The 22,159-nt window shown below is 61.7% G+C and overlaps 2 protein-coding genes across 14 annotated transcripts in view; one reads left to right on the top strand and one right to left on the bottom strand.

Moving 5' to 3' along the window:
- Nucleotides 1-19,324, top strand: part of PKD1 (polycystin 1, transient receptor potential channel interacting) — a 47,964-nt gene extending 28,640 nt beyond the window's left edge. The window contains exons 16-46 of one of the 5 annotated variants that reach the window (XM_082431981.1): nt 140-289; nt 1,791-1,934; nt 2,024-2,303; nt 2,375-2,588; nt 2,672-2,843; nt 3,163-3,315; nt 4,052-4,196; nt 4,404-5,024; nt 5,293-5,449; nt 5,626-5,878; nt 5,982-6,177; nt 7,787-7,957; nt 8,037-8,180; nt 8,271-8,481; nt 8,581-8,707; nt 9,819-9,935; nt 10,017-10,066; nt 10,277-10,461; nt 10,545-10,638; nt 13,875-13,987; nt 14,069-14,271; nt 14,347-14,541; nt 14,955-15,094; nt 15,515-15,627; nt 15,933-16,032; nt 16,158-16,283; nt 16,555-16,729; nt 16,813-17,103; nt 17,177-17,311; nt 17,386-17,691; nt 17,787-19,324. In XM_082431981.1, the coding sequence (XP_082288107.1) occupies nt 140-289; nt 1,791-1,934; nt 2,024-2,303; nt 2,375-2,588; nt 2,672-2,843; nt 3,163-3,315; nt 4,052-4,196; nt 4,404-5,024; nt 5,293-5,449; nt 5,626-5,878; nt 5,982-6,177; nt 7,787-7,957; nt 8,037-8,180; nt 8,271-8,481; nt 8,581-8,707; nt 9,819-9,935; nt 10,017-10,066; nt 10,277-10,461; nt 10,545-10,638; nt 13,875-13,987; nt 14,069-14,271; nt 14,347-14,541; nt 14,955-15,094; nt 15,515-15,627; nt 15,933-16,032; nt 16,158-16,283; nt 16,555-16,729; nt 16,813-17,103; nt 17,177-17,311; nt 17,386-17,691; nt 17,787-18,260 (5,955 nt within the window). In that variant the 3' untranslated portion in view covers nt 18,261-19,324. The other 4 variants (XM_082431980.1, XM_082431979.1, XM_082431982.1 and 1 more) reach the window with 4 other exon arrangements.
- An 8-nt stretch (nt 19,325-19,332) lies between these two features.
- The window catches only part of TSC2 (TSC complex subunit 2), a 38,504-nt gene continuing 35,677 nt past the window's right edge, over nt 19,333-22,159 (bottom strand). For 8 of the 9 annotated variants that reach the window (XM_082431990.1, XM_082431992.1, XM_082431991.1 and 5 more), the window contains 6 exons: nt 21,787-21,973; nt 21,443-21,582; nt 20,232-20,310; nt 20,071-20,162; nt 19,883-19,981; nt 19,333-19,734 (listed from right to left, as the gene is read on the bottom strand). In XM_082431990.1, coding sequence (XP_082288116.1) covers nt 19,564-19,734; nt 19,883-19,981; nt 20,071-20,162; nt 20,232-20,310; nt 21,443-21,582; nt 21,787-21,973 — 768 coding nt within the window. In that variant the 3' untranslated portion in view covers nt 19,333-19,563. Of the gene's footprint in view, nt 19,735-19,882; nt 19,982-20,070; nt 20,163-20,231; nt 20,311-21,442; nt 21,663-21,786; nt 21,974-22,159 lie in introns of those variants that run through there. The other variant, XM_082431998.1, reaches the window with a different exon arrangement.

Raw genomic sequence — 22,159 nt, 5'->3', positions numbered from 1 at the left:
ATGTCTGAGTGCCTGGTGGGCTCCATCCCAGCAGGGTGAGGGGTCTTCCCAGCCGTCCCTGGGCCAGGCTCTAATTGGAGGCAGGCCTAGGGTCTCACCCCCGTGCGCCCCCCTCCCACCACCCCATTATGGACTGCAGAGTGAGACTGGCGGGTGTGCGCTGAACTTCGGGCCCCGTGGGAGCAGCGTGGTCACCATCCCCCGGGAGCGTCTGCAAGCTGGTGTGGAGTACACCTTCAACCTGACTGTATGGAAGGCAGGCCGCAAGGAGGAGGTCACCAACCAGACGGTGGGTGCTGCCCTGGCCCAGCCCTGGGTGGAGCTACCGGCCCCCAGGGTAGGGGGGACTGCCAGAGAGGCTGAGTGCACAGGGCCCCTGCCTGCACGTAGTACCGAGCACCCATTTTTTTTTTTTTAATTTATTTATCTTTGGCTGTGTTGGGTCTTTGTTGCTACGCGTGGGCTTTCTCTAGTTGCGGTGAGTGGGAGCTACTCTTTGTTGTGGTGTGCAGGCTTCTCATTGTGGTGGCTTCTCTTGTTGCGGAGCACGGGCTCTAGACGTATGGGCTTCAGTAGTTGTGGCACACGGGCTCAGTAGTTGTGGCTCACGGGCTCTAGAGCACAGGCTCAGTAGTTGTGGCACACGGGCTTAGCTGCTCCGCGGCATGTGGGATCTTCCCGGGCCAGGGCCCGAACCCGTGTCCCGTGCATTGGCAGGCAGATTCTTAACCACTGCGCCACCAGGGAAGTCCCCGAGCACCCATTTTTAAGGTTTTTTTTGGTTTTTTGGTTTTTTGTTTTAGTGCTTCTAGAAGCTATTGGTTTTAAGTTATTATTACTCTTGATGCTAATTCTACTTAATGAGATGCTCATCTGGCATTGCTTTCTTCTAAAAAGGCCATAGCTGCACATGAAGCTTAGAGGTGCAGCACAGGCCCTAGTGGTTTGTGAGAAATTTACTGTCTCCGCAGCACTGAAGGCCAACAGCGAGGAGACACGTCCCTTCCCCAGAGCATGGTGTCCCTTCCCTGAATGGGGAGGGCCTGTTCTTGCCTGTGTGTAGAGCACGCTCTCTCTCCCTCTCTAAGCCGCCAAGTGGTCAGGACCACGTATGCTTGGCCCCATGGCACCACTCCTGCTGCTGTAACAGGAGCGGGTGCATCAGGCCCTGCTGGTGCCCGCGATGGGGTGTCCGTCCCCCATGCCAGGTTTCTGCCCGGAGTGGCCGTCTGGGGCTGTCTGATGTGGGCCCCACCCCCAGTGCAGAGAGCAGTGCGAGGCTCAGACGGGGCCGCGCTGAGCTGAGCTATGCTTGTCCCCACGCGGACACTCATCCATCCGTACCTTCATGCCTCTGTTCATCTATCCGTTTGTAGCCGAGCACCTGTCGACTGCCTGCTATGTGCCAGGCCCAAGACCGGCCCGGGGTGCTGCAGAAAATAAGCCCATCATGGTCTGAGCTTCATTAAATCCCCTCCTCCCCCTATCCTCCCCCCCACTGCCCCTCGCTAATCCTAGGAGTCACAAAATGACGTAAATATCCTGGGTGAGGGCTGAGCTCATGGCCACACAGAACCTGGGCTTCGGGCTGACTTAGGAGTTGGCTGGGCCTGAGAGGAGCTTCTGCAGGTGGGAGGATGGCAGGGGCAGGAGCCCTGCTCTTCCATGGGTTTCGCTACCACCCACCACATGGGGCAGACTCAAGGGTCTGGGCCTCAGGAGCAGAGCCCCAATCTGGAGGCTCCTGGCCAGGGTGGGCATGTCTCTCTCTAATCCTGCCCGGCCTCCAGGTGCTGATCCGGAGGGGCCGGGTACCCATCGTGTCCTTGGAGTGTGTGTCCTGCAAGGCGCAGGCGGTGTACGCAGTGAGCCGCAGCTCCTACGTGTACCTGGAGGGCCGCTGTGACAACTGCGGCGGGGGCTCCGAGCGCGGGGTGAGCAGGGGGCCCCGGGTGGGGACCTAAGGTGGGGGGGCCTGGGGGAGACCCGCCCCTGAGCACCTGCGATCTGGGTGCCCCCTCAGCGCTGGGCCGCGCGCAGCTTTAGCAATGAGACGCTGGTGCTGGACGAGACAACCACGTCCACGGGCAGTGCAGGCATGCGGCTGGTGGTGCGGCGCGGCGTGCTGCGGGACGGCGAGGGCTACACATTCACGCTCACGGTGCTGGGCCGCTCAGGCCAGGAGCAGGGCTGCGCCTCCATCCATCTCGCCCCAAACCGCCCTCCACTGGGGGGCTCCTGCCGCCTCTTCCCGCTCGAGGCCGTGCGCGCCCTCACCACCAAGGTGCACTTCGAGTGTGTGGGTGAGTACAGCCATGGAGCCCTGGTGATGGGGGGCATGTGGGGACCCCGCTGATGCCCTGGGGGCCCACAGGCTGGCAGGACGAGGAGGACGCAGGTGCTCCACTGGTGTATGCCCTGCTGCTGCGGCGCTGTCGCCAGGGCCACTGCGAGGAGTTCTGTGTCTACAAGGGCAGCCTCTCCATCTATGGGGCCGTGCTGCCGCCCGGCTTTGCGCCCCACTTTGTGGTGGGCTTGGCTGTGGTTGTGCAGGACCAGCTGGGTGCTGCCGTGGTCGCCCTCAACAGGTGAGCCTGTGCCCGTGGAACAGGGCCTGGCCGGGGGTGGGAGGGGGGCCCGCCACCTGTTCATCCACAACCTCTGCCCACAGGTCTCTGGCCATCACCCTGCCAGAGCCCCCCGGAGAGTCCCCTGACGGCCCCCCAGATCTCACGCCCTGGCTGTACAGCCTCACAGAGAGCACGCTACCTGGGCTGCTGCGCCAGGCCGACCCCCAGCACGTCATCGAGTATTCGCTAGCCCTCATCGCTGTGCTCAACGAGGTCAGTGCGGCCGAGGAGCCCCTCCTGCACTGGCCTCTGTGCTGGGGGTGGCCCAGACACCCTCTCCTGACCAGGGCCTTGGTACCACTCCTGCTCCCAGCAGCACCCACTTGCGGGGCCCTCCCCAGTGCCAGGCTGCCCCCTCCTCTCCTCGTGCCCCTAGTCCCCACGTGGGGTCCTGGGGAACGCCCCTTTTGCCCTTGACACAGGGCTCGAGTCGCCACTGGTATTAGGCAGCGGCCGAGATGCCTGCCCTTGGCCGGCCTGCACTGTGGGCAGGGCTGCCCATCTCCTGCTGACGGCTCCCCTGTGCCTGCAGTACGAGCAGGCCCTGGCCATGGTGGCAGAGCCAGACCCCAGGCGGCAGCTGCGCGCCCAGATACGCAAGAACGTCACTGAGACCCTGGTCTCCCTGCGGGTCAACACCGTGGACGACATCCAGCAGGTTGCGGCCGCCCTGGCCCAGTGCACGGTAGGACGAGACACAGGCCCTGCGGCAGCCCTGGGCCCCCAACCCTGACGACCCGAGAGCTCCTTTCCCAGCCAAGTCTGTGTGGCCACGTTCCCGTTCTCAGCTGTCCCAGCGTGAGCCACAGGTGCCCCCCAGGGTGACCCTGCAGGGGTCCAGGGCACAAGGCCCAGGTGTGGGGAGGGGCGAGGCTGTTCTGTGCTCTCGCCTGTGGGCCTGTGGTTACACCTGACCCCGCCACCCTCGCCTAGGACTCAGCAACCGGGCTGGGCTGGGCTCTGTCTTGACGGCGGGGGGGACTGTGCTCAGGGTGGCAGGGGATTGCTGCCGAGGCCTCGTGGAGGAGAAGGGAAGGGAAGGTCTTCTGGGTGGGGGTCGCCCTGTCTGCGACCTGGCTTACTTGGCTGTGTGCGTGGCTGGGGTGGCCAGTGGGGCCACGTTACCTTGAACTCTGCCTGTGTGTGGGGAAGAGCCACTGAAGGGCTCCTGGCAGAGATGCCCATGGTTGTAGCCGTGTTTGGCATGGATTTTCCAGCTGCAACATGAAAGGTGGTTTGGAACGGCTCCACGGAGGTGGGGAGGCCACCGTCACAGAGGCTGCTCCAAGATCACAGCGAGCATGGCGGAGCTGAGCTGGGCTGAGGGGCAGAAGTGGGGGGAGCTGCTGCTGAGTGGCCCCTACCTGGCCTGGGTTAGCCAGGCTGGAGTGGGGCTGGACATGGTGATGGGCTCCCTGCAGGTGTCCAGCTGGGAATTCGTGTGCCGCTCATGCCTGAAGAAGACACTGCACAAGTTAGAGGGCATGATGCGCATCCTGCAGGCCGAGACTGCCGCGGGCACCGGGACGCCCACTGCCATCGCCGACAGCATCCTCAACATCACAGGTGTGGGCGCCTGCTGCTCCCCGGACCTTCTCCCACCTCTCCCTCACCTCTACCCACCTTCCAGTCTCTGCCCCCCACCGGACCTCTCCCCCCAACCTCTCTGCCACCTCTCCCCCCACCAGACCTCTCCCCTAACCATACCTCTCCCCCCGATCTTTCCCCATGACCCCTCTCCCCACTTCTCCCCCTAATCTCTCCTATCCGTAGGTGACCTCATCCACCTGGCCAGCTCGGACGTGCAGGGCCCACAGCCCTCGGAGCTGGGGGCAGAGCCGCCGTCGCTACTGGTGGCGTCCAGGGCCTACCAGCTCTCGTCGGCCCTCATGGGCATCCTCATGCGCTCCCGTGTGCTCAACGAGGAGCCCCTGACCCTGGCGGGTGAAGAGATCGTGGCACAGGGCAAGCGCTCGGACCCGCTGAGTCTGCTGTGCCAGGGCGATGCCTCGGGCCCCGGCTGCCACTTCTCCATCCCCGCAGCCTTCAGCGGGGCCCTGTCCAACCTCAGTGATGTGGTGCAACTCATCCTCCTCGTCGACTCCAACCCCTTCCCCTTTGGCTACATCAGCAACTACACTGTCTCCACCAAGGTGGCGTCCATGGCTTTCCAGACACAGGCCGGCACCCAGATCCCCATTGGGCAGCTGGCCTCAGAGCGCGCCATCACCGTGAAGGTGCCTAACAACTCAGACCAGGCTGCCCAGGGCCACCGCATCCCTGCTGGCTCCGCCGTTGTCCAGCCCCAGGCCTCAGTTAGTGTCGTGGTCACCCCTGAGAACAGCAACCCCGAGGCCGGGCTTCACCTGCAGCTTACTTTCATGGTGCTGAACGGTGCGTGGCATGGCGGGGCCCTCGGTGGGCGGCCTCCTCTTCCCTCCCGTGGCCCAGCCTGTGTGGGGCAGTGGGGTGGCCAGGTGAACAGGCGTTTCTCGCGGGCACCCCCAACTCGTGGCCTTCGGTAAAGTCTGTCTCCTGTTTTATGGGGCCGTGGGGGCCTGGCAGGAGGGCAGCGGGGCGGCTGGGGAGGGCTTCCGGGGTTGTCCCCTAGGGTGTGTGAGCTGCCCGGGAAGGGGTCTGAGCCTGCACATGCCACCTGCAGAGCACTACCTGCCGGAGGAGCCTGAGCCCTACCTGGCCGCCTACCTGCACGCTATGCCCTGGCCCAACGAGCACAACTGCTCCGCCAGCAGGAGGATCAGCCTGGAGGTCCTGGCAGGCGATGACCACAGGCCTTACACCTTCTTCATCGCCCCGGGGTGAGCACGTCCTGCCCTGGACCTGGGAGCAGTGGGACTTGTTGGCGGGGTGGGGCTGGTCTCTGAGGGCAGGTGGACATGATCGGATCTGTACGTGCCAGGGCCCGGGGGCTCCCTGTGGGGTTTGGGGAGCGGGCCAGGCCAGGTCTGGCCATGACACCCCCCAATTCTCCCAGGACCAGAGATCTGGGCACGAGCTACTACCTGAACCTGACCAGCCACTTCCGATGGTCAGCACTGGAGGTGTCTGTGGGTCTGTACACGTCCCTCTGCCAGTACTTCAGCGAGAAGGAGATGGCATGGCGGACGGAGGGCCTCGTGCCCCTAGAGGAGACCTCGCCCAGCCAGGCTGTCTGCCTCACCCGCCACCTCACCGCCTTCGGTGCCAGTCTCTTTGTGCCTCCCAGCCATGTCCACTTCATCTTCCCCGTGAGTGGTGCTGCATCCTTGGACTGCTGGGGAGCCCCGGCTCCACCCTGAGCAGGCGAGGGCTGGGCTGCGCCCCTGGGGCCTGACGGCTCTGTCTCCCCAGGAGCCAGCCTCAAGCGTGAACTACATCGTCCTGTTGACGTGCACTGTGTGCCTGGTGACCTACGTGGTCACGGCTGTGATCCTGCGTAAGCTGGACCAGCTGGACGTCAGCCGGGTCCGCATCATCCCGTTCTGCGGGAAGGGGGGCCGCTTCAAGTATGAGATCCTGGTCAAGACCGGCTGGGGCCGGGGCTCAGGTGAGGGGGGCTGCCTTCCCGACGGGGACTCTTGTAATAGAGGGGTGGCTTCCAGCAGGGGTTTGGGTCACCATGGCTGTGCCAGGCAGCAGCTCGTTCATCTGCACAGCGACCTGTGGGCACGCAGTGGGCTCGTAGTCCCTGTGGGCAGCCGCTGACGTGCGCAGCCGGGTGGAACAGCCTGACGATTGGTGTGGGAAATGATTATTAAATGGTAATAAGTCGTCCTGGTGAAAAGATTGTTTTCAAGACATCAAAAGCTCTTGAACTCTTGGTTAAAAATGTGGAAAGAAACGTGATGATGTGGAATCAGTATAGTGTAACATAAAGCGTTAGACGCTGAGAACTAAAGTGCCTTATTTCTTTGTGGGAAACTTACCAAGAGTAGTTTGAGCAGCGCTTGCCTTCTCATCTGTAATTGCCACCTGAGGGGGCATCTTTGTGCCTCGGCCAGCGGACACTTTGCTGCCGACCTCTTGTTGTGCTCTCCTCACTGTGAAGTACCTCTGAGAGTTCTTTCCACATGAAGTTTTTGCCGGCATCCATTGCTATGTGACGTCTTCATCCTTTTTGTCGCAACCATTGCTCTCATGTTGGTGAGTTTGCTGTCAGCGACGGCCTCTCCAGAGCCCCTGGGGCAGCGGCAGCGGCAGCGGCAGCGACAGCGGCCCCGTGGTCGGCTGTTTCTTCAGTCATGTGTTTGCCTTTGATGCAAAGTTCGCTTCCTTGGTACCATTTTTCTTTTCTTTGCTGTGCTTTCATCTTTGTTACCTGGTTCTCTCTTTTATTTTTATTTTTTTATTTTTTTTGGCTGCGTTGGGTCTTCGTTGCTGCTTGCGCAGGCTTTCTCTAGTTGAGGTGAGTGGGGGGCTACTCTTCATTGCGGTGCGCAGGCTTCTTTCTCACTGTGGTGGCTTCTCTTGTGGAGCACGGGCTCTAGGTGTGCAGACTTCAGTAGTTGCAGCACGCAGGCTCAGTAGTTGTGGCTTGCAGGCTCTAGAGCTCAGGCTCAGTAGTTGTGTTACACGGGCTTAGTTGCTCCATGGCATGTGGGATCTTCCTGGCCCAGGGCTCGAACCCGTGTCCCCTGCATTGGCAGGCGGATTCTTAACCACTGCGCCACCAAGGAAGTCCCTCTCTTTTATTTTTAGTTTTTAAATTTTTTTCTGGTCCTCTGTGTTGATGACCCACTTTTATAAAACGTCGTGTAGGTTTATCGCTAGGGACATGGAGGCAACACTGCTATGCACTTGGTGGTCCGTGTGGGGACTGAGAGGTGTATGGTGACTGGTCACCAGCAGCCTCTGGGAGAGGTGACGTCACCCATCAGGACATGCATCTCTTATGTAGCGGACTGAAGGCTGGCAGCCACCTTCATGTTCCACGCTGTTACTTGCAGTTAAGGTACCACCACAACTGGCATTTGAATTGTGTCACTGGGGGCCGTTCATTTAACGGTTTGAGGCGACTGAGATCCGTTTGTATCAGAGCCGCAGGGCGAGGGCTGCCCGTGCCTGTCGAAGGAAGGTTGTCAGGGCAGACTCGCCCGGGGTCAGTGTCTGGTGGGCGGCAAACCCAGAGTCCTGCCCCCTGTCCCTCCGTCCTCCAGGGACCACAGCTCATGTGGGCATCATGCTGTACGGGGCAGATAGCCGCAGCGGCCACCGGCACCTGGATGGGGACGGAGCCTTCCACCGCAACAGCCTGGACATCTTCCAGATCGCCACCCCACACAGCCTGGGCAGCGTGTGGAAGATCCGCGTGTGGCATGACAACAAAGGTCTGGGGGCCCCGCTGCTGCCGCCCCCACCCCTCTGCTGCCCACCCAGCCCTGACCGCCCTGCCCCTCCCCTCCGCAGGGCTGAGCCCCGCCTGGTTCCTGCAGCACATCATCGTCAGGGACCTGCAGAACGCCCGCAGCACCTTCTTCCTGGTCAACGACTGGCTGTCAGTGGAGACGGAGGCCAACGGGGGCCTGGTGGAGAAGGAGGTGCTGGCGGCAAGTAAGGCCCTGCCCCGGTGGCAGGCCATGGGGTGGGGGGGGTGGGGCGCCTGGCCCTGGGATCTCCTGAAGCCCTCCTGTCCCCGCCCAGGTGATGTGGCCCTGCGGCGGTTCCAGCGCCTCCTGGTGGCCGAACTGCAGCGCGGCTTCTTTGACAAGCACGTCTGGCTCTCCATGTGGGACCGGCCACCTCGGAGCCGCTTTACACGTGTCCAGCGAGCCACGTGCTGCATCCTCCTCATCTGCCTCTTCCTGGGTGCCAACGCCGTGTGGTACGGTGCCGTGGGAGACGCTACCTACAGGTGGGTGCTGTGGGGGTCGGCACGCCCTCCCTCTGCCCAACCCCCAATCCCTCCTGCCCCACCCCCCAAGCCGGCCCCGTCTCTCCTCTCCTGCCACAGTATGGGGCCCGCGTCCAGTCTGATCCCACTGAGCATCGACATCATCGCCGTCGGCCTGGTGTCCAGCCTGGTTGTCTACCCCGTCTACCTGGCCATCCTGTTCCTCTTCCGGATGTCCCGGAGCAAGGTGGGCGGGGCTCCTGGAGCATGGGCACGGCTGCCCCTGCCGAGGGCTGTGCTGTTAAGTATGGCAGCCAGAGAGGGGTCAGGAGCCGGGGGAGAGATGCAGGGTGTCAGAATCAGGAGTGAACATGGGTCACTGCTGACACCACTCAAGCAAACAGGACTGGCTGGGGAACCGGCTGATGCCCACGTCTCATAAGAAAGGGTCATACACCATGACAAGTGGCATTTCCCCCAGGAACCCAGAATGAACATCCTTAGCTGTATGTGGCTGGGTTTTTTGCGGGGGGCAGGGGGGTTGTTTTTTGTTTTTTTAAAATTTTTGGCCACGCCACGGGGCATGCAGGATCTTAGTTCCCCAAATAGGGATCGAACCCACGCTCTCTGCAGTGGAAGCACGGAGTCCTAACCAGTAGACCGCCAGGGAATTTCCCATGTGTGGCTGTTTTTATATATATGTATGTGTGTGTATATTTATTTTTATATATATATATATATATATATATATATATTTTTTTTTTTTTTTTTTTCTTTTTGGCTGCGTTGGGTCTTCATTGCTGCGCGCAGGCTTTCTCTAGTTGCGGCAAGTGGGGGCTACTCTTCGTTTTGGTCCACGGGCTTCTCATTGCAGTGGCTTCTCTTGTTGTGGAGCACAGGCTCTAGGCGCACAGGCTTCAGTAGTTGTGGCACGCGGGCTCAGTAGTTGTGGCTCACGGGCTCTAGAGCGCAGGCTCAGTAGTTGTGGCGCACGGGCTTAGCTGCTCCATAGCATGTGGGATCTTCCCGGCTCAGGGCTCGAACCCGTGTCCCCTGCATTGGCAGGCAGATTCTTAACCACTGCGCCACCAGGGAAGTCCCTGGCTGTTTATATTTAAGTTGATTAAAATTAGATAAAATTAAAACTTCAGTTTCTCCATTACACCAGCCACACTTCAGGTGTTCTGTATTGGCACGTGGCGAGTGGTTCCTGTGATGGACAGTGTAGGTGTAGAATGTGTGCATCTAGAACATTCTCCAGGACAGCACTGCTCTAGATTCTGCCTGCCAGGAGCAAGCATGCCTCCCCACAGCAGGGGCCCAAGCTGCCTCCCACTGACCGCCTGCCTCTCCTGCAGGTGGCTGGGGGCCGGAGCCCCACACCAGCAGGGCCGCAGGCACTGGACATGGACAGCTGCCTGGACTCATCTGTGCTGGACAGCTCCGTACTTGCCTTCCCGGGACTCGGTGCTGAGGTGCGGGCTCCCCAGGGCCTGCCTGGATGGGGTTGTGTTCTGGGCAGCCTGGAATCAGGTTTCCTCTGTGCTTCTTAACAGGCCTTTGCTGGACAAATGAAACACGACTTATTTGTGGAGGATTCTAAAAGGTGGGGGTCCCTAGAGAAAACGTGAGCCGTCTCTCCTGTAGGTCAGCTGCGCCTCTCATGTGCTGCGTCACATATCCTCGTCCGTGTGTTGTGGCACTGTCCCGGGAGTGTTTGCTCAGCAGCCCCACGTGTCCACGTGTGACGGGACTTGGGTTGGGTGTGTGTGCAGATGCGTCCCCCGGGCTCCCCTTGCTGACCTGTCGCCTGCAGCCTGGTGTGCTGGCCATCCAGCGAAGGCACCCTCAGTTGGCCAGACTTGCTGAGTGACCCGTCCGTCATGGGCAGCACCCTGCAGCGGCTGGCCCGGGGCCGGATGGGCCGCATGCCGGGCCCAGAGGATGACAGTCTCTCCCTGGTCAGCCCCTCCTCACCTTCCAAATACTTCTCAGCTTCAGGTGGGTGAGCAGGGTTGGGGAGGGTGGTGTCCCCCAGCTCCCCCCAGGAAGGCTCCAGGGCTGACACATTTTGCTCCCTCCAGATGAAGACCTGATCCGGCAGATCCTGGCTGAAGGGGCTGGCAGCCTGGCCCCCACCCAGGACACTCAAGGAGAAACGGACCTGCTCGCTGGCCTGTGAGTGCCCACCTCCTGGGGGTGGGGGGCAGCAGGGAGCCCAGCCAGTAACCCTGCTCCCTGGCTGGGCCTGCCCTTGTGCTGTCCAGCCATTGTGGGGCTGGGGCGAAGTTGTTAGGCCTCAGAGTCCCTCATCTGTTGAAAGACCTCGTGGGGTCACCAGGGTCCAGCCAGCGTTCCCTTTAGGGTGGCAGGAGGGAGGGATGTTTGAGTAACAAAAGGCCACCAGTGTGAGGCTGGCAGGACCTGCCGTGATGCGGGGTCGTTGCAGGCTTTTAAATAGCTAATGTTTTTCCTTTCGACACTGTTTCAATTTCATGGTTTTTCTTCTCTTTTCTTTTTTTTTGGCCGCACGGTGCGGCTTGTGGGATCTTAGTTCTCTGACCAGGGATTGAACCTGGGCCCTGGCAGTGAATGTGCCGAGTCCTAACCACTGGACCGCCGGGGAATTCCCTTCAGTTTTATGTTTTAATTAATTAATTAGTTTAATTAATTAATTAGTTTAATTAATTAATTTATGGCTGTGTTGGGTCTTCGTTTCTGTGCGAGGGCTTTCTCTAGTTGTGGCAAGCGGGGGCCACTCTTCATCGCGGTGCACGGGCCTCTCACTATCGCGGCCTCTCTTGTTGCGGAGCACAGGCTCCAGACGCGCAGGCTAATTGTGGCTCACGGGCCCAGTTGCTCCGCGGCATGTGGGATCTTCCCAGACCAGGGCTCGAACCCGTGTCCCCTGCATTGGCAGGCAGACTCTCAACCACTGCGCCATCAGGGAAGCCCCCCTAGCTTTATGTTTTTAAGAATTTCTCAACTTCTTGGCTGGTTTCCAATTTAGTAACAAAGATTCACATAGAATTACCTCATACCTCTTTTCTCATCTGTATCTATTTTAATATCCGTATTTCCATTCCTTTTAACTCTTCTAATTTTCAAGCAACCAAAAATTACTGAGATATACGAACTCTCCCAGAACACAGAGAAAAAGGTAAAGCTTCTCAATTTATTTAACGAAGACAGATAACCATGCCATGATGGAATTTTAATGAAGGAATTGCCAATCAATTTGGAAACCTATGCTATGAGGAAGCCCTGGTAGTAATTAGCAGCTGACCACCCCACCACCTCCAGCCCAGAGCCCTCCCTGACACCCAGGTCCAGACATCCACCTGCCAGTAAGCAACTTCTCCGCATGAGTGTCCAGGGCAGCACAGACTCACACAGCAACACGAGATGTCTCAGGAAAGGGCAGGTGCACTCTTGGACTGACCAAGAGAAAACTCTTGGATTCATTCTCGACTCCTCTCTTTTCAAGTACTTCCTCACACGAGCCTTTAACAGATTCTGTCTGCTGCTTTCCAGATTTGGAATCTGACCTTCTCTCCACTTGCCCTTGCACCTTCCATCCAAACATCATCCTCTGCCTGGACCATTCCGGGGCTGACTCAGCAGAGTCCTGTTCCTCCCTTACAGCTCACCTTCCTTCTCCCTGCAGCAGACTCTGCCACTGCCCTCCTGGGGTGGGGAGGGGGGCACATTGGTACGGGCTGTTGGTGGGAGGCCTCAGCTCTTCCCCATCTGGACCTCAGCATTAGGCTGCTTGAGCGTCCTCACAACATGGCGACCAAAGTGAGTGGTCCAGGAGAACGAGGTGGAAGCCATAGTGTCCTTTGTGGCCCAGCCCCTTATTCACACACACGATCATTTCCACAGTATCCTCTTGGTTAGGAGGAAAGCATCACTGGGGCCATCCAGCAGGTGGCCTGCTGCAACTGGGCACAGTCCTCACGATGCTCCCCCAACCACACTTGCTCTGGCCCCACCCCCTCCCTGTCCCTCTCCTGCCACCTCCGTCGCCCACTTCCTTTGGCTATGGCTTCCCTTGCTCTTCTGTCCTCATCTTTTACATTTGCTTCTCCCTCTGCCTGGAGGGTTCTTCCCAAGACAGGAGCCTCACGTTCTACTTCCTTCAGGTCTCCTCTTAGATGCTTCCTGATCAGAGCCTTCCTTCCTGCCCCGTGTAAATAATGTAAAAGGCACGGGAACGTGGGCGCGTGCTCGTGCAGGGCAGAAACAGGCCTCTGTCTCCATGTCCTCCCCTGCTTCGCTTATGCTTTCTGTCTGCTTCCCCCACCAGCATGTGCACATGACATGCACACGGACTGTGCTCTTGTCTCTCAGTGTGTAGAGCAGGGCCTGGCATCTAGTTAGGGGATGTCATGCTGGTTGTGACCGAAGGAATCAGTGAACCCAGTCAGACACAGCCTTTGCTCTCCTGCAGCTTAGAGTCAGATGTCAAACTCTGTGTATGCTAGCTGAACCACTGATCCTGATACGACCTGTTTCTATCTGCATGTAAAATATAAACACATGTAGAGAAAAAGGACTAGAAATAACTATTAACACTACTGTTCCTTGCATGATGGAAATCTATTTTCTACAAATAGTTTATGCTACTTTTATAATCAGAAAAGTCCATTTCAAGAAAAAAGTGTGTCCTGTGTATTCATGTCTGTTCTCTCTGTGCTGTCCCACCTCCAGAAGCCGTTAACTCCTTTTATTCCCTGGGAGACGCACAAAACCAGAAAGGTTTGCCGCCACTCAGCGGCAGGCATGTCTGGAGGCCCATTCTCTTCAGGGTACAGCTGTGCGGACCTGCCGCTAAGTGTGTGCACTTTGTCCCCAGTTCATGGCTGTCACCGTCTTGCTTCCCTCTTTTCTTTTTCCCCCTTCTCCTCTCTGCTCCGGCTCCCGTAGCTGCCCTCTCTCTGTAGCAGCTCTGGAGCCCGGAAGGTCAGGTCGGGCGGCGCCGGGAGAGACAGGCAGCTCGGCACGTGAAAGACACATGTATGTTTCCTTGTCCAGAAGCCGGTCTTGGGTTTCGTGTGCAGGGAGGCCTGGTTTGCTGGCACAGAGATCAGGCTGGGGGACGAGGCTGGAGGCCGGATGGTGGCGCCCTGGGGGGCGATGGCTGCTGGAGCGGTGACAGGATGGAGGGGCAACAGGTCACAGTGATGTGAGGCGAGGACCGGGTCCCAGAGGAGGTGACCTGGCCCCTCCCCAGAGTGACCAGTGGTGTTCTGGCCTCCAGCACCATCTCCACCTGGCTTGGGGCAGTGTCCTCTCTCTCCACGGACCAGGAGAAGGGAATGCACGGGCCCAGAGAGGTGGGCTGGCCGTGCCTTGGGTGGCGTGTGGGCCGACAGGTGATTGCTGGCTGCTCCCCTCTGCCTGTGCCTCAGGTGCAGCGCCCCTGGTGAGAGGAATCAGACGCTGATGCTGCCAGGGGAGAGGGGGCTGCCCAGCTCGAGCCTGACGTGGGAGCAGCCCCAGCCGGCAGAGCTGTCCAGGACAGGTGCGCTCCCGAGTCCCCAGGTTGGCCCTCCCCACCCCTTCCTCTGCGCTGCTGGTGACCTATCTGTGTCTGCCTCCCCAGGGCTGGTGGAGGGTCTGCGGAAGCGACTGCTGCCGGCCTGGTGTGCACCCCTGGCCCACGGGCTCAGCCTGCTCCTGGTGGCCGTGGCCGTGGGGGTGTCAGGGTGGGTCGGCGCTGGCTTCCCCTCCAGCGTGTCTGTCATGTGGCTCCTCTCAAGCAGTTCCAGCTTCCTGGCTTCGTTCCTCTTCTGGGAGCCACTCAAGGTAAGTGGGATGCAGGGGGGCCAGGCTGCCAGCCTCTGGCACCCACGGGCCCCTCTGATGCCAGCCCTGGTCCAGGTCCTGCTGGAAGCTCTGTATTTCTCGCTGGTGGCCAAGCGGCTGCACCCTGATGAGGATGATACCCTGGTGGAAAGCCCGGCCGTGACGCCCGTGAGCGAGCGTGTGCCCCGCGTGCGGCCACCCCATGGCTTTGCACTCTTCCTGGCAAAGGAGGAAGCCCGAAAGGTCAAGAGGCTGCACGGGATGCTGAGGGTGAGCTCAGGCCACGCAGCCAGCGCCTGCCCTCCCTCTCTGGCCTCCTGGCCAGGGCAGCATCTTCCAGGAGGTCCTGCCTTTCTCAAAAACCTCACCTGCACCCTCTTTCTGACCACCAAAGGCCCTTTAGCAGGTGGTATAGGGCTCTGCAGCCCCCGCCCCAACTCCCTCCCATCACCTCCTGGCCCATCCTCCTGCCCAACTCAAATGCCTGCTCCTTCCTGGCCTCACTGGGCCCTGGTGCGGCTCCTTGGCCTTCACGGACCACGTCTGCCCCCAGGCCTGGCTCTCAGCACAAGGGCCCCTGGCTGTGGGCACTTTGCTGCCCAGCGTCTGGAAGCCCTGCTCTGTCACGGGTGGGGTGGGGGCAGGCTGGGTTCGGCTGACTCCGGATCATCCCTGCCCCCCAGGGCCTTCTGGTATACATGTTCTTCCTGCTGGTGACGCTGCTGGCCAACTATGGGGACACCTCGTGCCACGACCATGCCTACCGCCTGCAGAGTGCCATCAAGCAGGAGCTGGACAGCCAGGCCTTCCTGGCCATCACCCGGTATGGACGCCCCGATATGCAGGCACAGGTCTGTCTTCTCGGCCAGGGTGGTGCTGATGCTGACCAGGGTCCACCTTGATCCCGCCCTTGGTCCAACCCAGCCCGTAGGGGATATTGGGAAGTACCTCAATACATTTTTGGTTGTCAGAACTGGAGTGGGTGTTGCTGACAGTGGGTAGAGACCACAGATACTGCTCAACACCCTACGTGCCCAGGACAGCCCCACAATAGTGTTATTGGCTCCTGAGTGTCAGGAAGCCCAGGCTGAGGAACCAGGTTGTGCCTCGTCCCCTGGGGTAGCACTGGTCTCCTCCCCCTGGCTGGGCCGGGGCTGCAGTAGCAATGCTGTCTGGGCCTCTGACCCCTGGTGGGCACCGGAAGCTGAAGGATGGAGCATGTGACTCTGTCTGGTGTGGTCAGGTCTGATGAGTTCTGGCCGTGGATGTCCCACGTGCTGCTCCCCTACATCCACGGGAACCCGTCCAGACCAGAGCTGGGGCCCCCACGACTGCGGCAGGTGCGGCTACAGGAAGGTGAGCTGGGGAGGGGCACCCTGGCACTTACCCTTCCTTTTTTCCAAAGAGAAGCCTTTGGCCAGGGTCTGGTTCCAACTCCCTTAGCTGGGTGACCTCCCTGCCTCAGTTTCTCGATGCGTAGGTGAGACAGTGACATCTATCTTCTGGGTTGCTGGGAGGGTTCGGTGAGATCCCATAGAGCTCAGCCTAGGAGGCTGGTGAACAGTCAGTGCTCCTGGTTTGGCCAGGCTCATTCCCCAGCCCTCTGCTTTCAGCACTCTGCCCGGACTCGCCTGGCTCAGGGGCCCCTATGTGCTTAGCAGCCTCAGGTGGCTTCAGCACCAGCGACTACGGCATTGGCTGGGGGAGTGCTGCCCACAATGGCTCTGAGATGTGGGCCTACTCGGCGCCGGACCTGCTGGGGTGAGCACGGAGGGCAGGTCAGGGTGCCCAGGGGGCAGGGGGAGTTCTCCAGAGGAGCCCCTCGTTCCAGCCCACTCCCAGGTTCTGCATGGCGCCGGCTCTGACACTGTCCTCCTCCCTGGCAGCGTCTGGTACTGGGGCTCCTGCGCCGTGTATGACAGCGGGGGCTACGTGCAGGAGCTGGGGCCCAGCCTGGAAGAGAGCCGCGCGCAGCTGGGCTTCCTGCAGCTGCACAACTGGATCGACAACAGGTGGGCGCCCTGCCCTCAGCCCCCTCCCGACCCCCGCCCACTGTGCACATTGGTCACATCTGCGGGCTGGCTCACTCCTACGCCCAGCTTCGGTGCTTCCGATCATCCCCTGAAGGAGCCCAGCGAGCCCGCCTGCAGCCCCGTGGCCTCCCCGGTGCACGCCTCACCCTCCCCTCAACACCTGCCCCCAAGCCTCTTCTGCGAGCGCATCGGCTTCTCCTGGCGCGGCCCCTTCCTTCCCACCCCGTCTGACTCCGGGCCCTCCGCGCAGGAGCCGTGCAGTGTTCGTGGAGCTCACGCACTACAGCCCGGCGGTGGGGCTGCACGCCGCCGTTACGCTGCGCCTGGAGTTCCCGGCGGCCGGACACGCCGTAGCGGCGCTCAGCGTCCGCCCGTTCGCGCTGCGGCGCCTTAGTGCCGGCCTTTCACTGCCGCTGCTTACCTCGGTAGGCCCCGCCCGGCCCCGCCTCGCCCCGGCCCCCGATGGCCCCGCCCCGTCCCTGACCCCGCCCCGGCCCCGCCCCCACAGGTGAGTCTGTTGCTGTTCGCTGTGTACTTCTCCGCGGCTGAGGTGCGCGCCTGGCGCAGGGAGGGGCGTGCGCGCGCCACGCGGCCTGGGACCTGGGCGCGGTGGCTGCTGGTGGCGCTGACGGCGGCCGCAGCGCTGGTGCGCCTGGCCCAGCTGGGCGCCGCTGACCGCCAGTGGACCCGCTTCCTGCGCGGCCGCCCGCGCCGCTTTACCAGCTTTGAGCAGGTGGCACAGCTGAGCGCCGTGGCCCGCGGCCTGACCGCCTCGCTGCTCTTCCTGCTTTTGGTCAAGGTGAGGGTTGGGCCGGTGGGCCGGGGCGGGCCGGCGTTGGCGGGGTCGGTCGGCTGACGCCCTCTGTCCACAGGCTGCCCAGCAGCTGCGCTTTGTGCGCCAGTGGTCGGTTTTCGGCAAGACGCTGTGCCGGGCCCTGCCAGAGCTCGTGGGGGCGGCCTTAGGCCTGGTGGTGCTCGCCGTGGCCTATGCGCAATTGGCTGTCCTGGTAGGTGCCAGTGGGGCCCTCGGAGAGGGTGGCTTAGCCCAGACCGCGCCTCACTCATGCCACCTTCCCCACAGTTGGTCTCCTCCTGCGTGGACTCACTTCAGAGCGCCGCCCGGGCCCTCCTGGTGCTGTGCCCCGGGGCTGGGGGTCCTGCCCTGTGCCCTGCGGAGTCCTGGCGCCTGTCCCCTGTGCTGTGCACGGGGCTCTGGGCCCTGCGGCTGTGGGGTGCCCTGAGGCTGGGAGCAGTCCTCCTGCGGTGGCGGTACCACGCTTTGCGTGGGGAGCTGTACCGCCCAGCTTGGGAGCCGCAGGACTACGAGATGGTGGAACTGTTCTTGCGCCGGCTGCGCCTCTGGATGGGCTTCAGCAAAGTCAAGGAGGTGGGTACGGCCCAGTGGGGGGGAGAGGGACGCACCCTGGGCCCAGCTGAGCCCAGGGCGCAGCCGGACTGACCGAGCCCCTGTGCCGCCCCCAGTTCCGCCACAAAGTCCGCTTTGAAGGGATGGAGCCCCTGCCCTCCCGCTCATCCAGGGGCTCCAAGTCTTCTCCGGATGTGCCCCCACCCAGCGGAGGCTCTGACGCCTCCCGCCCCTCCACCTCCTCCAGCCAGCTGGATGGGCTGAGCGTGGGCTTGGGCCGGCCGGGGCCCCGAGGGGAGCCCGAGCCTGAGCCCTCCCGTCTCCAAGCCGTGTTTGAGGCCCTACTCGCCCAGTTTGACCGACTCAACCAGGCCACGGAGGATGTCTACCAGCTGGAGCAGCGGCTGCAGAGCCTGCATGGCCACAGGAGCAGCGGGCCCACAGCCTCACCTCCCCCTAGCCCCTCCCCAGGCCTGAGGCCAGTCCTGCCCAGCCGCCTTGTACGGGTCAGTGGAGGCGTTGGCTTGGCTACAGGCCCCAGCAGGGCATCCCTGCGGGCCAAGAACAAGATCCACCCCAGCAGCACTTAGCCCCAGGGGATCTGGGCTCATGCCTCTTCTCTGGGGTGGGCCTGTGGCTTCACTCTGGCCCCTCAGAGCCAGAGCAGACACCGCTCAGTATTATTACCTTCTGCCACCCTCGAGGTTTCGGGTCAGGCAGAACAGCTGCACGCAGGTCCCCCAGAGAGCAGGCAGCACTTGTCTGTGTCTCTCTGTGGGCTTCAGCACTTTAAAGAGGCCGCGTGGCCAGCTAGGACCCAGGGTCCCCTCCCCAGTTTCCTGTGGGAGGACACAACAGTATTGGACTGAGTGCCCGGCCTCTGAGATGCTAATTTATTTCCCGAGTCCTCAGGTACAGCGGGCTGTGCCCGGCCCCACCTCCTGGGCAGACATCTCCCCCTTGCTAAGGATCCAGGCTATGGGGGATGGAACCTGCACCTCCTGTCATCCTCCCCCCTAAATTATTACCTCCTCTGTCCCCCTGCTGAGTGCATTCACCTCCAGCTGCCGCTGCGTGTCTATTGTCTGTCAGTAATTTATGTGGGGTTAAAATGTATATATTTTTGTACGTCGCTTTATTTTTCAGTAGGGCCAGGGGGCCTGGTGGCTGAAACAGCCTGTGCCCACTGTCACCCACCTTGATGGGGAGCTGGGACTGCAGAGCTGGCCTCCCTCCCCAGACACCTGCCCACACAGCTGGGGAAACAACAGCCACTTCTTGGCTCCAAGTCTGGCCTTGGGCAGGTGCTGGGCAGAGAGGGCGGTTGGAGGGACACAACCACCCCAGGCCATTCTTGTCACCACCATGGCCTTATTCTCCTCCCCTGCCCAGGCCTGCTGGTGGGTCTGGGTGAGGTGCAGCACCAGTGCATGGCGCGGGGCCCTAGGGTGGGTAGGGGGAAAGATCTCTCCCCGGGGGCTGGCTCCCGGGCCAGGGGAGGTGAGCATGACAGTGCACGTGTGAGGCTTTCCTGAGGGCAAGGCCCCAACAGCAGCCTGACAGGCCCCCTTCCCACTCCAGTGGGCGTGGCCAAAGCTACAGCCTTGATCCCACCCCACCCAACAGACGAAGTCAAATAAATGAGTTGACTGACTGTTCCAGTGTCTGTGTCCACGCCAGTGTCTGTCTGTGTCCAAGCACACAGGCCTGGGCCACACCAGCACTTTATTTGCACAAATAAATACCACCCAGTGTGCCTCACGGGGGCAGGGAGAGTCCGGCAACATGGCTGCTCAGGTGACAACTGGGGGAGCCCAGGCACGTGCTCAGCATCTCAGTGCTCAGCATCTCAGAGAAGCCCCAATGGGACCGGGCACCAGCCCCCGTGCAGCCTCACACGAACTCAGTGAAGTCATCCACGGAGGAGACGAGGCGCTTCCGCTGGCCTGTCTCGTAGGTGGGCGTGGGCTCAGCTGGGGCCTGCGCGGGGGCCTTGGCGTGGCCGGGAGGGTGAGTCTGCATCAGGGGCAGGCTGGCGTTTGAGTAGTGGGCTTCCTCACGGATCTGAGGGAGAGGGAGCTTCGGCAGCAAGTCCAGAAGGGGCGGCGCATGCTCCCCAGGCTGGATACTAGCACCCCCAGTCGGCCGTCACGTCTCTGAGGGAGCGCCCCCACCCCCAATGCCCAGCATGCCCACGGCCCAGCCTCCCTACCCGGTGGCGGAGCCGCTTGATGTGGCGGAGCCTGGCAATCCACTTGGAGGGGTAGGTGTCGGTGGGGTTGGAGCGGCTGTGGTGCACCTGCGAAGCCATCTGGGGCAGGGAGGGCAGAACAGTGAGCCCTGCACAGGTGGCACCTGTGGGCCTGTCCCACCCACCTCCCGGGGGCCACCTCTGCTCACATTTGCATGCAGGGCCATCTGACGGGCCACGAACGGCAGGTTTCGGTCGGACACGATCTTGGCCACGCTGGTGTCCACGAGGCCCTCCATGTCTGGGGAGACACGGCACTCATGTGGGGCTCAGAGCCCCGGGTGCCTCCCCACCTGGCCCCGTGCCTCACCTTTCCTGCACCGCAGCGACACCAGGTTGCACTCATAGTCCAGGGGGGTGATGATCACGTGGACAAAGTTGAACTGGCCCTGCCCGGACAAGAGCAGGGGTCACCCCAGCACCGAGGACCACTTTCTGCCACCCCACACTTAGCCCAGGAGGGCAGCGGGCTCATTGGTTAGACGCTCGCTAACTCAGCACGTGTAGCCGCCACCTGCACACCCACACTTCCTCCTCACCTGGCCTGGGGGCCACCACCCTGTCACTCCTCTACTGCCTCACCTACAGCCTGCATAAGCCAGACGGGCACACAGCTCCCAATCCCTCCACACTGCCCAGGGCTTCTGTGCTGCCCAGCGGACACCTGCCTCACTGTCGGCTGAGAGCAGCATGTGGAGCTCTGCAAGTTCCTGGGCCGCCCAGGATGGCACACGGAGCACCCACACCTCAGGCCCCTCTGAGGTTTCCTCCCATCCACGTGTGTGTGTGTGTGTGCATGCGCCGTCGCCCTCCCCCCGCGCCCCCCCCCCACAGCTCTACAACGCAAGAGGCCCACTTCGGCCTCCCCAGACACTCCCGCCTCTACCAGAGTCTCTGCCCCAAGCCCCAGGGGGTCTGTGTTCAGTGACCTCCTCCAAGGCTGCTCAATGCACTCAGAATAAATCCCAACGCCCCTGAGCACTGCCACCTCAGACCCTGGGCTGCGCCAGGCACCTGCCCACTCGGCCTTGCAGCTCGTCCACACGTGGCCACCCTGTGACAAGCCACCTGCACTGAGCCTGCCTCCTCCCTGCGGGATCTCGAGCCCCAGCAACCTCCTCTAGGAAAGGGGGTGATACCAGGCCCAGTCCAACCGCTGTGCGACGACATGAGGGACGGACTGGGGGACAGGGCTCAGGGCTGTTACAAGCAAACGCTGCATACCCACCACCTGCCATGCACCCGCCAAGCACAGCCGCACAAAACCCACAGCAGCGCACGGCTCCAAGAGGAAACCAATGGGTGTTGTCCTCATCACAGAAGAGGACACGGCCCAGGTGGGGGCCCGCCACCTCAGGGGGGTGCACAAGCGAGTCGTGATGTCACCAACGCTGACCCAGCGGAGCTCGCTATCTCTGCTCAACACAGAGCAGGGGGCACTTCCCCAGAGAGATGTGGCTTCCAGCCTGGGGGCCTGGGGCCCAGATCCACGCCCACCTGCCCCGAGGGCCCCTTGCTCACTTTGATGGTGCCAAGCTTGAAGTCCTCGCCAGAGTCGTTGTAGACAATGGACACGAAGTCGTTGCCCAGGTGGCGCTTCTTGTCACAGCGGTGCTTGTCCACGTCCTTGGTGGGCATCAGGGTGGCGATGTGGAAGACGGCTGCGGGGCGGAGCAGAGCGGAGCTGAGCGGGGTGGCGCCAACCCAGGCAGGGTGCCAGTGAGGGCTCCTCAGGCTGAGGCTGGGGGCCAGGACAGGTGGCAGTGGGTACAGCCCTCAGTGCCCCTGAGAGGAGGGCTAGGTTTCTCCGGAGGCTCCTGAGGGCCCGCAGGAGCTGGGAGGAGCGGGCACGGGAGGGCACACACCTTGCATGATGTCATCATGCCAGCAGTAGGTGAACTGGCCGTCCTCGCCACACACGTCCAGGCCACCCAGGTACACCTTGTCCGGCTGGCAGTCCTTGAGCTCGATGAGCTTGCCCAGCCCCGTCAGGAACTCCGTGTACCTGTAGGAGCCGTGCTCATTGGACAGGATGGCGAGCTCACTGTTGCTCTGCAGGGAGACAAACGGGGCATGGTGGCACCTGCTCCCAGGCCACCCCCCAACCACATGCCGCCCCTCCCTGGCTCTCAGGACCCCAAGGGCTTGTTGCTGCTGGGGACCCAGGGGCGGGGTGACTGGTGTGTCTGGGCAGACAGCCCCACTTCTGCCATCGACCTGACTCAGGGCGAGGCAGCT

The sequence above is a fragment of the Balaenoptera physalus genome, assembly GCF_965194825.1.
Source record: "Balaenoptera physalus genome assembly, chromosome: 16".
Taxonomy (NCBI): Eukaryota; Metazoa; Chordata; class Mammalia; order Artiodactyla; family Balaenopteridae; genus Balaenoptera; species Balaenoptera physalus.
Note: the sequence above shows the minus strand (reverse complement) of the source record. Positions and strands in the feature narration are given on the sequence as shown.